Genomic DNA, 14,345 nt, shown 5'->3' on the forward strand with positions numbered 1-14,345 from the left:
CTCAATCACTGTTAAATATAAATTAAAACAATTGAGGTTTTGTAAAAACAGTTTGCAAAAAGGAGGATTACTCACATTGCTGTCTTAGGGTTGTCTTTTAGAATTTCCTGGTGATTATCTATTAGTTACACAAATGCACATGCGTTAGTATAATAACCCAATATTTACATTAGTAATGCCCTCCCGAGACGGCATTCCAACGACTACGTCTGGCAGAACCACGACAGCCATTACGGAACCTTAGAACAATCATGCAGCGTATCTAATACGTAACCGGGGGTTATGATACTTACAACGAGGCAGAACTTCGTTATTTAGGGGGGGGGGGTATAATGCCCGAGTATAGCTTATACTATATAGAAATTAGAAAGAGAATTTGTGTGTGAACGATTTCGAATGAATGGCCGATGCCATCTATTTATAGTGCTGATCTGGCCGTCTCTCACGGCCCGCGAAGGATCCTTAAGGGATCTCGCGCCCCGCGACGTAGGGGTGTAGACTCTAGGGTTGCTGATTCATCGATATAGGTTCGACACGGATGGTGACACGTGGCAGCCTGGGGGCTCGCCCTGGTGACCGGCTGTCGCGCCCCGCGAAGGCCACACCAAGGGCTTACGCGGCCCGCGAGCGACCCCAGATTTTTGTTTTTATATAATTTTAAATTATATAAGGTATTTAGGGCCCGGTTTTCGTATACGGGGTATGTTTTAAGATATATAGGGACATTTTAAATATATTAGGGGTTGTCGGGAATAAATTTTGGAGGGTTGTTATAGCTGTCTGGCACACGCTCATTTGTCCTAAAAAATTACAATTTTGCCCCCGGTTTAAAATTATAGCGTTTCCATCGTTTTATCGTTTTAGTTTTTTTAACAAAACTATGGTAGTATTTTGTTTTAATTGGTTGACGTGATGTAATTTTTTTAAGTCGTGTTATGAGTAGTATGTACAAGTAACCGAAGCACAAACCTACATGTTATAAGAGAGAAATATTCGACTTAGTGGCAAAAACTAGTTTTAGACATATTAAGATAAAATTAAATAAATTCTGGTCACATTCTCATTAGGCCTTTACCCAATAGGCCTTTTATTTTGTTCGGATTTACAGAGAACTTTTTTTTTTGAAAGGCCAACCAAATTTTATTTCACAATTTTGGGTAACATAAGCTGTTAACCAGAAAGGCACCAAATTTTACATCCAGTTTGATACAGTTGATACAAATCATATATCAAAGCTAGATAACTCAAAATTACACCAATTTTCCCACGAGAGCTTTGCATGTTTGGCTCTACTCTTTAACCACATGTACCCGAACATTTTTATTTCTTCCTTCATCCTGTTCACATTTAGGTATTTAACGTTGAAAACCACCTCATTCCGGTTCCTCCATATGACCCAAATAGCCGTTTGGACTATCAAGGATATCACTTTTTTCCATCTTATAGAACCTCTATTTTGTTTATGAATGCTGACAAGATCTTTCAGTTCTAAAATATAATCGGGCGAATCTTACACCAACGTGAGACAAACTCCCATATTTGATCCGCAATGCAACAAGAGGCGAATAAATGAAGTGCATTCTCGTCCATCTCTCTACACATTTTGCACTCGCAGTTTTGAATCACCACATTGCGTCTCTCGAGGGTAGTAGTTGGAAGTTTGTCCTGAATTAGCCACCACATTAAAAAATGTACTTTAACAGGAGTCGAATTATTCCATTCTAGATCAATTCCAAGGTCTGGAAACATAGAGTGTTGTGCCTTATCTCGAATGCTTCTTACTGAAAAACATCCAGACCCTTCCAAAGCCCAACCCCATGTGTCTGGTCCCAGTCCAAACCTATAACCCAGCACTGCTGTTGAGATGTGGCTGAGCTCAGCTCTCTCTTCCACACTTGACGGCGTCCGGATCCATGAGAAAGATGCCTCCCAACCCACGGTTCCATGTCCACCCACCACCTGGTCCCTAATAAGGCATTTTTATTGCACTCCAACTGAAACAAATTAGGAAAATTTTTGCATAATGGTCCGTCAAATAGCCACTTTTCTTTGTAGAATAAAATCTCCTTTTCATGACCCAGTGAAGCCCCGAACAGTGATTCCAAATTGATACCTAGCTCACCAAAATCACTTGATAAGTTATGTATTTGTTTCCAGGGACCCGCTAATGACACCTTTGCCGGTATAAAGCTCCACGATCTAGAATTATTATGTAAACCCCACACCACTTTCTTCCATAAACTTCCTTTTCAACCTTGAACCTCCACCATCATTTGGAAAGCATGGATAGATTTGCCACCCGAAGAGATCCGAACCCCACCCCCCCCCCCCACAATCCTTTGGAGTCATCAAACTTTTCCAAGCGACCCAATTCATCTTTTCCTTCTCTGGATTTGAGCCCCAAAGAAAATATTTTCGAAGCTTTTCTAGTTTCTTGATAACCCCCATCGGTGCCTTATATAAGGAGAAATAATACGTAGGAAGTGCATTGAGAACGGAGCGAATCAAAGTTATACGTCCGCCAAAAGAAAGGGTAGTTGCCTTCCAGAGAGATAACCTCTTCCTAAACGTCTCTACAACCGGGTCCCAATTCTTAATCAAATTCATGTTCGCCCTAACCTGAAGACCCAGATATTTAAATGGAAAGGACCCTCTTGTACATCCCATAACATTTGCCATTAGTTGGACTTGCATATCCTCCACCCCTACCCCGTAAAGGCTACTTTTATTCATATTAACTTTCAGTCCCGAGACAAGAAAAAAACATCTAAGAAGATGCTTTAGATTCATCACGTTGGTGAAAGACCACTCCCCCACAAAGACGACATCATCCGCATAAAGGAAATGAGATAAAGAAGAGCCGATTTGAGAAAAAGACAAACTTTTGAAAGCCCCAATCTCACAAGCTTTCTTCATTACCCCGGTCAAAGCTTCCATAGCGAGGACAAAAATAAACGGGGACAATGGATCACCTTGCCTCAAACCCCTTGAGCACATAAACTCTCGTGTAGGAGAACCATTCACAAGAACCGACGCCCGAGCCGATGTCACAATTGTCATCATCCACTTACGCCACTTTGAGGGAAAGTTCATTTGAGAAAGAATGGAATTTAAAAAATCCCAACTTAGAGAGTCATATGCCTGTTCGACATCAACTTTAATAATCATCCCCTCATTTTTATTTCTTTTTAACCATGGAATTACCTCATTTACGATTATGAACCCGTCAAGGATACTCGTATTCGCCAAAAATGTTGTTTGTTCTTCTGAGACTAGCTTTTGGATGACTGGCTTCAATATATTAACTAGTACTTTGGACACGACCTTATTAATGCATCCGATTAGGCTAACCGGACTGTATTTATGTAAACCCCCGAGGTCCGTTCGTTTCGGTATAAGGGCCACGAAAGTTGACATACATCCATTATTCAGTTGTTCCCCCAAATAAAATTGCTCAAACATCCTCCCAAAATCGCCTTCTAATCTATCCCAAAACTTCTTAATAAAACTTAAATTTATCCCATCCGGCCGGGAACCCGATCCCCTTCACAATCCCACACCGCACACTTTATTTCAGAGATAGTAAATGGGATTACCAAAGACTCGGCATCTTCTGGTGATACAGTCGGAAGAAACGGGCACTCTAAATTGGGTCTAGACGCGATAGGTTCTTTGAATTTTTCTGCAAAAAAGGAAAAAACATAGTCCTTCACCAACGGGGGCGAAGTCTCCCAAGCCCCATCTATGTGCAGCCCATGTATCCTGTTATTGCTTGTATTAGCATTCATAACCCCATGAAAATATTTCATGTTCTCGTCACCCTCCTTCTCCCAACGCACCCTTGATTTTTGTTTGATGAACATAGCCTTTATTTTATTAACTTCTGAAATAAACACTCTGCACTCCGCTCTATCTTCCAATTCCTCCTGATTTAAATTTCTTTATTCAGCCAAAGATTCAAAATCTTCTAATTTCTTTACATTCATGTTATAGCAACTATCCATATCTGCTTTTCTAACCTGGACCCAGTCCTTTAAACGCTTCTTCGCCCATTTTAGCTTCACATCTAAGGCTAAATCTGCGGGGCCTTCGAAATGAAAGGATTCCATTAGTTGCTGGACGTATTCGGTTGCCCCAGGGATCTCGAACCACGAGTTAAAAATACGGCAAGGGATCTTGCCATAGTCCGTTTAAACCGTAGATAAAAGAATAAGGAAGTGGTCGGATATTAAATTCGAGAGAGCCAAAACGGACGCCAATGGCCATCTTCCCATGAAGTCTCGACACACTAGAAAACGGTCCAGTTTGCTTAACTTCTTCCCGTTATCTGACCTGTAAGTGTATTGCCTACCCCCCATTTGGTATTCCTGAAAATCTGCTTCCTCAATAAAATTATTAAAATAATGTGCATTTAGAGAAACAAATTCCGAATTTAATCTCTTTTCCGGCCGACGCACATCATTAAAATCACCAAGAAAAACCCACATCCCCATATGGGCTATCCTTAACTGTATCAGTTCCTCCCGCAGCCTACGCCTTTCGCATGGGTCATTTGTGCGTATACATTCACAATGATCAATTCCTCCCCTGACATGCGGATTTTCCCAGCAATTGCCAGAAAATTTCTATTTTTTACCACACCCCTCCTTTCAAACACAGTGGGATCCCAGATTGTCAATAAACCCCCCCGATCTACCCAACGCCTCGACACTCTCAAACTCCAGAATAGTTCTACCCCAAAAACGTTTTACAATAAAATTAGTATTACATAATAACTTAGTTTCCTGAATAGCTACAAAGTGCGCCCCATGAGTCGTCTTCAAGCCTCTAACCTAGTCCGCCTTTCTTGAGTCACCGACTCCCCTTAAATTTATCGATAAATAATTCATGGGTTACTTGATTGGCCGCCTTCTTCTTCGATTATCAACTCCATTTGGTTAAGCGCCTGATTTAAACAAAAACCTAACTTGGAACCCAGATTAATTGTCTCATCAAGCTCCGAAATATGCCCTGAACTGGCATCTTCCTCGTGGTTACTTGATACATCTGTCGCATGATGGTCATCTTCACCCATCCCAGTTCGTATTTCATCCGCAGTCATCGGATTTTCAGCCCTAAAAACCTCTGGTCCTACCACAACCGTAGTTGGAGAACTATTATCTAGAACCTGCTCTGTATCTTTTAAGTGGCCTTGGTCATTAAGAGTTAACCCCTTAGGGTTTTTTAAATCAAGCCCACTAGAGATATTAAATCTCTGGGCCCAGTCATTTTTCTCCTCCTCATCTAAAGGTATTGGGCTCCTAATACACCGAGGTCTTTTCCTAGGCCTAGTTCCTTGGGCTGGGCCCACCTCTCTTGTACACCTCATATGAAATGATCTATCTTCCGTATGTGTATTCCCCAAGTAGGGTCCACCTTCTTCAACACGTGTAGCCGCCCTGGGTGTCCTAGCCTGATCCTTGATCTCCATGTCAGTAGATTCCCCATGCAAACCTTTGGAATTCCCATGCACAACCCCAACCGGTGCTTGTTCATTTTCCACCGTAAAAACCGACGGTCCGGCCAACTGATGTTTTAAATTTTCCGGCCTTGATTCTGGCGAGTTCAGATTTTCAGGTCTAAACCCACCTTCCTCCTCCTCTCCGTTCTCACCGGCTACTGGATCGAAGGTTTTAGATATATTTGGAAAACTTGTAGAGGTGAGATCCTTCAAATTTGGAATGGCAAACTCCTTTGAGGCTTCTGAAAGCCAAACTAGAAAAGATCTATCCTCCCATGTAATCTGAACAACTTCTTCAATGCGTTTTCCAGACGTGGTTAGAACACCACATATCGACTCGTGAATTTCGGGAGAACTCCATGAAAAATCCGACCCACATACAAGCCAACCAAAAAGTCTAGCAACAGAATTGTAAAATTCTTCATCACGGAGTTGTAAAGGGGTACCAGTAATCCGAATCCACGCCAATCGATCAAAATCCAAATCATGCCCCTCCCAGAGACATATAGAAGAGAAAATCTCCTTCCACATCTCCGCCTTATCTCTAATAAACTCTAAAGCAACCAGTTTTCTTTGAAAGTAACCAGTAGTTTTAGACCTCCGATATAGCTAATAGCACTATTCTGGTATCCGCTTTCATCCAGAGTACCCCGGATCCTCCTTATTGCTCCCACATCAACTACCTCGGCTACTATAGACCTCATCATACAATGGTTAGAATACATAGTTGTCATGCCCTTATACTCCAGATGTTTCCCCGCCTTATCACCTTCCAGATTTTTTATTTTCTTACCTGAGGTCCCGACCACCGAGTCTTTAAATATGTCCCCATGTCTAGTAAAAACCTGGTTCGGTTGCTTCGGTGGTACCGGGTGGTTCTTCTGCACCACCGGGACATATTTCTTCACTTGAGCGTGCTGAATAAACCTCTGGTTAAACTTGTCAAACTTCGTCGGAAATACCGTCAGTCTAGCTTCATATATGGTGACCTTATTCATCCCTTCCAAAACCCGCTCCAAGTCCGTTACCCCTTCCAGTCTAACAAATCCAAAAAAACACCTATAGCGTCCCTTTTTCTTGCAACGTATGCATCCTTTACCATACCATGTGGTTGGAAGGCTTTCCAGAGCAAAGATTTGGAAACTCCCCCTAGCATATTACCCACGTAGAATGTTGTAGTTGGTTTCCCATGGTTATCAGCATAGTATCCTCTCATCCGATAGCTCTCCTCAGGCCACGATCTTTTCCTATCTCTCCCACCCATGATGTACATCAATTCCCCCGGCTACAAATGAGCAACAGATATTTAAGAGGTTAATAGGATTCGTATCAATCAAGCTAAACTATCGAGATAGCCGCGACCAATTACAGACCTACTATCAATCAAAATTTGGGCTTAGCCAAGGAAATCCAACAGAAACATATCAAAGAAAACCTAAAAACGATCAAGTCCTAACCCCGCTAACAATGCTCGTATCACACAGTTTGGAAAGGATCAAACCGTACAATCACAAGATTGTTACACAGGACCGGAAGCAAGCTCGATTAGGAAGAGGAAGACTGTTCATCTTCCATGGAGAGAGGTGTTTTATCAATATGAACTTGCATTTCTATAGAGAACATTTTTAATTATTATTTTTCGAATGGGCCACGAAAAAGGCACAGGCGACTATTGTCGCTATGGTCAAGTTGGTGAAACATTTTAGCTTGTAGTATTTCTTTTTTTTATTTTTTTGGAAAATTAATTGAATAATCACATGTCACTTTACATTTAGACTAGGGTCGTAGTTACCCGCATGTTGCGCAGGAACGCGGTTGGAATTCAGAACGTATTGCACACCATGACAACAGATAAATAAATTTGTAAAATTAATTAAAATGATATATTAATGGGTTATGCTATTTGCGCCGTAACTCGGCTCTGAACATCAGAATAATAATAAAAGGTAAAACGATATAGTAAATAATAAAGGTAAAATTAAGGTAAACGAAAAAGAAAACGATAGAAACTTGGTCGGTTTTGGCACGCTCGTTATAGCAAAGAGAAAAGGTTAAAAAAATATGTTCAGAAGAGTATCATCGTATTCGTTAAAAAATATTAAACTAAAAAAACATTTGCCACACTCGTTATAGTAAAGAAAAAAAATAAAAAAAATATGTCTAAACGGCATTAACGTGTTCGTTAAAAAAACTATTTAGGGGTAGAAAAATAATTTGATTAGAGTTAAAGAAAAAAAAACAATAGTTAAACTAATGAGTTGCAAATGAAAAAGTTTACACTAAATGACGAAATAGAATAAAGAACAAAAAATTGATAAACTTGTAAAAAATGCATTAGATGTTGTACAACTTCATCTTCTCTTCTTTAATAATAGAGTTAAATGCCATTTTTGAACCTGTGGTTTGGGTCATTTTGCTAGTTTACTCCAGATGTTTCATTTTTCGTCTGTGCGTCTAAAAAGGTTTCACCGTTGCCATTTTAGTCCACTGGGTTAATTTTATCCATTTTATTGGTTATAATCGTATTTGAACTGTTTTTTATCAATATACTATATTATCAGAATACATTAAAAATGTAAACACACTGGGTATGTTTCCTTATTCAAAACAAATGTGATACAGAGAAAACCACTTAGACAAAACAAAGACACATGGTTAAACTACACAAATCATAAAACAAATACACATGCTTGAACCACTAAAAAAAGACTCTAAACACTTGATCTTAGTCCATAGAGCATCTTAAAACTTGATCCGCAAGCTCCTTTAACTGTTTCTCCTCGCACTCTCCTAGATCAACCATGAACATCATAGCCACCTCTCGGACACTGGAGTCTTTCATTCCGGACAGCAAATTGAATATTTCTTCTCTCTTCTTCATGTTCTCTCTGACCCTAGAAATGTTAGTCTCCAACAAGTCTTAACAAGACTTGTCTTCAGCAATTTGTTCCTCGATCCTCTTTTTAAGATCAACACTCATACCAAATGATGGACAAGATCCAGAAGATGAATTGGAAGAATCTGCCATATTTGAAGGTAATATTTAATGGTCTTTCAATGAAATATAAAAGGAAATACTCAGGTAAAGGACATCTATAATTATTGAGCATGACAATTATTGGTTCAGAAGTCACTGTTACTGTTTTTTGGAATTTTATTGGTTCAGTACGGTTATTTGTATAAATTACGCATGTTCAATAATAGGGCATCTTCAATAATAACGCATGTTCTCTTTATAGCTCATTCCCAATAATAACGCATGTTCATTTCACAACATGCGGCTTTGCCCATTTAAAGTGAAAATTGCATATTCTACAAAATAAAAAAAATTAGTGCAATGAATTGAAAGACATACTAATGTTTTGTTAAAAATAATAAACAAACAATAAGTTGATTTAAAATAATAATAATAATAATAATAATAATAATAGTAATAATAATAATACTGATGATGATGATGATAATATCTACAAATAGCCACCCCGTCGACGTGACTGATAATTATGTTACTTACTTAATTACACTGACCAAAGCCTCCCCCAACTACCCAAATAAATTACATTCTTCATACATAATCACAAACCCAATTGATTTTTGCCAAAAATTAACAACCCTAAATAAGTTACAAAAATGGCGAGTGAACCCACAAACACAGCAATCAAGGAACTCATCTCCAGCCGCACGTTGACAGAACTTGCATCGGATGTAAACTCCACTATGTGTATTTTTTATGTGCAGAGGAAGGTCCTTAAACAGCAGAAGATGAACCAACAAGTGTGGGGAAAACTACTTCAAGAACCAAAATCTTCATTAAGGGACGAAGGCATAAAGCTCATGAGGGATCAGGCTTCTGCTGATCAGTTGATTTACTCCTATCTGAAGGATGCAGTGGAGACGGTGCAACAGAAGATGGAGACCAGCGACAAGGAGCATGAGAAGATATTCGCATGGAAGTAGGTGGTATGTCTGTTTAAGAAAGTCATTTGATGTTTTTTCGGTATGTTATAAACTTGCTGTTGTGAAAACTTGCTGGTTTGTTTGTGGCGGTAATTAATGATAATCGAATATGATATGTGGATATATTTACAAATAGCATATAATGTGAATTTTTTCTGTTTGATAAAGTCTTTTTGATATTTGATACGCCTGTTAAGGATGTTTCACCCGTAATGTAACACCTTGCTTTTTCGTACTTTCCTTAATAGAAAGATCGTCTTGTATTTCTATTTTTGGAATCTAGTAATTCTTGTAGTCGTCTTTTCGTTGTATCGTTGTAAATCCGAGACTTGGATCATAAATAAAATTCGTATTTCTTACAAATCATGCTTTACATATTTGTACATCTCTATACGTTAAATTCATAAAACAATTGATACTTTATTCGTGATCCTTGAAATTGTGTGATAAACTTGCAAGTACGTGATATACATGAACTATACACTTCTATGCATGATTCAGACTTATACGACACTTATACTCGATGCATATACTTAATCACACATGTCCATACTTGTTTTTATGTTAAAGATACTTAAACATCCCTTATACTATGCTTATATTTCATTAAACACCCTAAAATACAATAAAACATACCTAATACAAACTAAAGGGACCAAAATCGCCAAAATTGAAAGCTGTTTCCGGAATCACCACCCATCGTGCTGCGCGACGGGGAGACCCCCATGTGGTCGCAGGCCGCGAGGCCATCATTCCGCCAGAAAGTTTTCCCAGCTCGATAATTGGGTGATTTTGTGTTTGTTTATTTGTGTTTTCTCCATTAAATGTCACCTTCTGTTTTGGAAGAAAACTTTGTTAAACATTCTTTAATCTTGTGTTTTAACCATACATTCCTATGTCCTTATGCCACTAATCAAGACTATGATTAACTGTGCTTAAAAACAAGGTTGTAATATACAAATTCAAAGGTTTTACTCCTCTAAACTTTCTGTTTTAAAAGGGTTTTAACCAACAAGTGTTGAACAAGGTTTTAACCCATTGCCATCCCTAACTGGAAGGGTAAGATACCGTTAATCGCTTCTCGACGAGAGTATCTTATGTCACACCCCGACCGCGTATAACATGCAACCGCGGCGGAAAACGTCGGGGAGTGTTGTGGACAGAATTAATTGTTATACAACCATGGAAATTAAAGTCACATTTTATTTATCAAACACGGGTGTTACATTGTCTTAAAAGGAAGTACAGAATTCAAAACATAGTTATACTAGTTCTATCTTTATTTTTAGTCTCTAAGGCACAGGTCCGCCCTAGTATCGTGATCAACATCTTATGGAACAGCTCCTGAAAACACATGTGAAAGTAGGTACGTCAGCATAAAAATGCCTGTGAGATACATAGGTTTTGTGAAAGTGGGATTCATGACTTGAGTTTTAAAGAAATGTTTAATAACAGTCAGTCATGAACCTTGTAATTTGTCTCGCTTTGTAAACCATTTGAAAAACGATAATATCCGATGATGTGTATAGATGAACGTAAGGTTAAAGGAATAACCTAGTAAAATGAGTTGAATAAGATAAGTTGTTTTGTAAGACAATGTTTTATGAAAAGTATGTTATTTGTATAAAATGTTATATGTCTAAACTGAAATGATTTAGATAACGCTAAGATATGTAATATTACACAAACATTTATATATAGGAAGTACCAGCGGCGTATCCACCATGTTTGCATCATATTACATACTCCACGTTACTCAAACCATTTACCCAAACCATCCACCATGTAAGATTGTTCTTGTATAACTCAATTGTCAAGTGTTATTGTGTAAACCATGTCAAATGTCTATGTTCAATGTAAACCACCAAATGTGTATGTCAATGTCAACGTGTTTATGTTCAATGTAAATCATGTAAGGTGTATCCCAAAATGTATCATGTACGGTAAGCGAAATGTATCAACTTAAACCATATGTAAAATGCACAAAACAAGTCGTTGAAGTAAAACATGGTTTAAATCAACGTTATGTTCTGTGGAAAAATGCATGCTCTATTGATATTAACATTTATGCGGTATTGTGAAATATGCATACATCCAAGCCTTGAGACTGTGGCGATAAACCCTTAAACAAATTAAAGGTTTATCTAAGTTATGTGTATCGAATTCGGTCATTCCTTACAATCCTATCAAACCCAGGATTTCAGGAACGGAAGTTGTCAATTCCTATGGTACCACCACCTACTAACGAACGGCGTAGCTAATGTTAATGAATGTATTGTTCCATGTTAAACAAACCAAATGTCATAACAAAATGAAGGCATGTGATGTAAACAATTGTACTAAGTATGCTAAGTAAACATACGAAGCAGAAATGTTTATGTAAATCAATGTGCCCATATGCTGAGTAAACATATGCAGCAGAAATGTTCATGTAAATCAATGTGTCCATATGCTGAGTAAACATATGCAACAGAAATGTTCATGTAAATCAATGTGTCCATATGCTGAGTAAACATATGCAACAGAAATGTTCATGTAAATCAATGTGTCCATATGCTGAGTAAACATATGCAACAGAAATGTTCATGTAAATCAATGTGTCCATATGCTGAGTAAACATATGCAACAGAAATGTAATGTAAATCAATGCACTAAGTACGCACACAATGGGCATACATAGCATAAAATGTAATGAAATCGTGTACTATAATGTACTAACAACATAGCAGGCATATGATGTGAAAACATGGAAAGCATGAATGTAACAGATAGGCACATGTGTTTCACCCCAAAACAGTTTAGAAAACAGTAAAAGAGGGGTTCAATGTACTCACATTGACTCCTCGAAAACATGTAAAAGATGGGGTTCTATGTACTCACCTGAGATTGCTTTGAATTCCTTGTATAATAACCAGATAATGCTAGAGATCACGGAATATCAAACGGCACCTAATAGGTAGCTATATTAATATACCGGACCAAAATCGGAAGGATCGGATAGTATGCGGGTTTGTAAACCAAACGAGTATGGAGACTCGTGTAATATGATTTAACGAGGCCTACAAACTAAAATGAAACTTAACCTAAGTGCTTACGGCCCATCACGACCCGTTTAGGTAGCTTATGCTACCTTACGCGTCGTTCGCGTAGAACGCGTCTGGAACGCCTAACATCGTGACCACAAGGTATAACCTCGGATAGCTATGGTCACCTAATGTGTTTGGTCGGATCCTAATGATCGACCAAATGGGTCGGGTTCGAAAGTATAAGCGATGGTTTAGATCGCTTACCTTACGACCCTATATAAGCACTAAACTAAAAGTGACGAGCTAAGCATGTTAGAACATGCTTAACTAAGTTTAGAAAACAGGTTTGGCATCAAAACAAACGGCTTTGATGCTCACGAGTAGTTTGGTTACAAAATATGCAAGAATGCACATTTTGGCCGAAACTACGACTCGTCACTGAGCCTAGATAACGTGGTAATCAGTAGGTATAGTCACTACGGACTATAACCATCGTGATCACGCTCACGTTATGAAGTTCTAATGAACTTCGTGTTGACCATAGGCTGGTCAAGGCAGAAAGTCAACAAAACGTTGACTTTCGAACTCGAAAAGCGAATAAAAGAGCGAAAGAATACTTACGGAGGGTCCCCGAATGTTAATCTAGATCAAAATGGCTCAGGTATGAAACAAAGGTTCCAACTTAGAGCTCTTGATCAGATTGTGTGGGTTTTTGCAAGAATGGGGGTGGGGTATTTATAGTATTTCCCGAACCGTTAGGATCGTTCTTGAAAAACGTGATCGAATCTCGATCGTACACTTGTCGAAAACTTGTGGTTACTGAAAATGCCCCTTAGTGAACTGAAAGGGCAAGCCAAAATCATGTGGTTGTGGTTAAACCAGTTGAAATTTGCTGACTAGCTAATCTTATCTGTTCTGGGAGTCTGACGCGCCCCGCGTAAGGATTTGGGCAATCCTTACGCGCCCCGCCTGAGGGTCACAGATCAGAATTTTCAGTTTTAGTCCCTGCACTTCAGAAACATGCAATTTGGCCCATTTTTGGCACGTTTAATCCCCGTTAACCTCATTTCAAGGCTCTAAGATGAAGTTAAAGTGTAGGGGACTTGAAATATGCTCAAAAATATTCCGGATGTCGGTTCGTTTGGTCGTACGATCGCGATGTTCGCTTAATTATGACGGAATGCGCATAAGCGCAAAAGACGATCCAAATGACGTGACGAATGGATTTTTCTCATGCCAAACACTAAGGCATAATATTAGGATGCTTACATAAATTTTTGGATGTCCGGATGTATTCAGAACGTAAGTTATGCGCGAAAGTGCAAACTTGTGCACTTTTTGACACTTTTAGTCCCTGAATGATCCAAAAGTTTGTTTTAGCATACCAAACCCCTCAAAGCCTATTTCTAATCTATGTAAAGGATATTTATGGTATGTTTAACTTATGGACATGTTCCGGAATGTTCGTTACGGTTCAAATTGGCGTACTTTCGCAGTTTGTCAAGTTTAGTCCCTGTAAGCGAATTAACTTGTTTTTGCTATACCAAAGCCTTCAAAACTTATTTCTAAGTTATGTAAAGGTTATTTAAGGTATGTTGAGTATATGTTGATGTTCCGGAGTATTTGTCGCGTTAAACTGAGTACGTTTAAGCACCAGTTAGCGTATAATTCTCCAGAAAACGATGTAGAGTTTGAAATTAAACAAAAGTCAAAACATGAAAAATGTAAAACACAACCAAACAAATATTGGGATCAAATAACATTGTTTTATTGATAACTGAACTGTTCACAATGATTACAAGCACAAATGTTACAGTCTCCCCTACTTGTGGAAATTTCGTCCCGAAATTTATTTAGAGGAA

General features: G+C 38.6%; 1 protein-coding gene across 1 annotated transcript; it reads right to left on the reverse strand.

Annotated features, from left to right (window-relative positions):
• Positions 1–3,515: 3,515 nt before the first annotated feature.
• On the reverse strand, positions 3,516–4,493 carry LOC110887046. Its single transcript, XM_022134953.1, has 3 exons — positions 4,290–4,493; positions 4,020–4,175; positions 3,516–3,926 (listed from the first exon to the last, which is right to left on the reverse strand). Exons 1-3 carry the CDS (start codon positions 4,491–4,493, stop codon positions 3,516–3,518), a joined length of 771 nt encoding a protein of 256 aa, XP_021990645.1.
• Positions 4,494–14,345: the final 9,852 nt, after the last annotated feature.

The sequence above is a fragment of the Helianthus annuus genome, chromosome 10, assembly GCF_002127325.2.
Source record: "Helianthus annuus cultivar XRQ/B chromosome 10, HanXRQr2.0-SUNRISE, whole genome shotgun sequence".
Classification (NCBI taxonomy): domain Eukaryota; kingdom Viridiplantae; phylum Streptophyta; class Magnoliopsida; order Asterales; family Asteraceae; genus Helianthus; species Helianthus annuus.

What these genes read in the sequence shown, in the direction of transcription:
- LOC110887046 (XM_022134953.1), bottom strand. Translation starts at nt 4,493, where the DNA reads ATGGGGATGTGGGTTTTTCTTGGTGATTTTAATGATGTGCGTCGGCCG. An exon ending in GCAAACTGGACCGTTTTCTA is followed by an intron (nt 4,176 to 4,289) that starts GTGTGTCGAGAC and finishes GACTATGGCAAG; the next exon opens with ATCCCTTGCCGTATTTTTAA. An exon ending in GTTTAAAGGACTGGGTCCAG is followed by an intron (nt 3,927 to 4,019) that starts GTTAGAAAAGCA and finishes AATTTAAATCAG; the next exon opens with GAGGAATTGGAAGATAGAGC.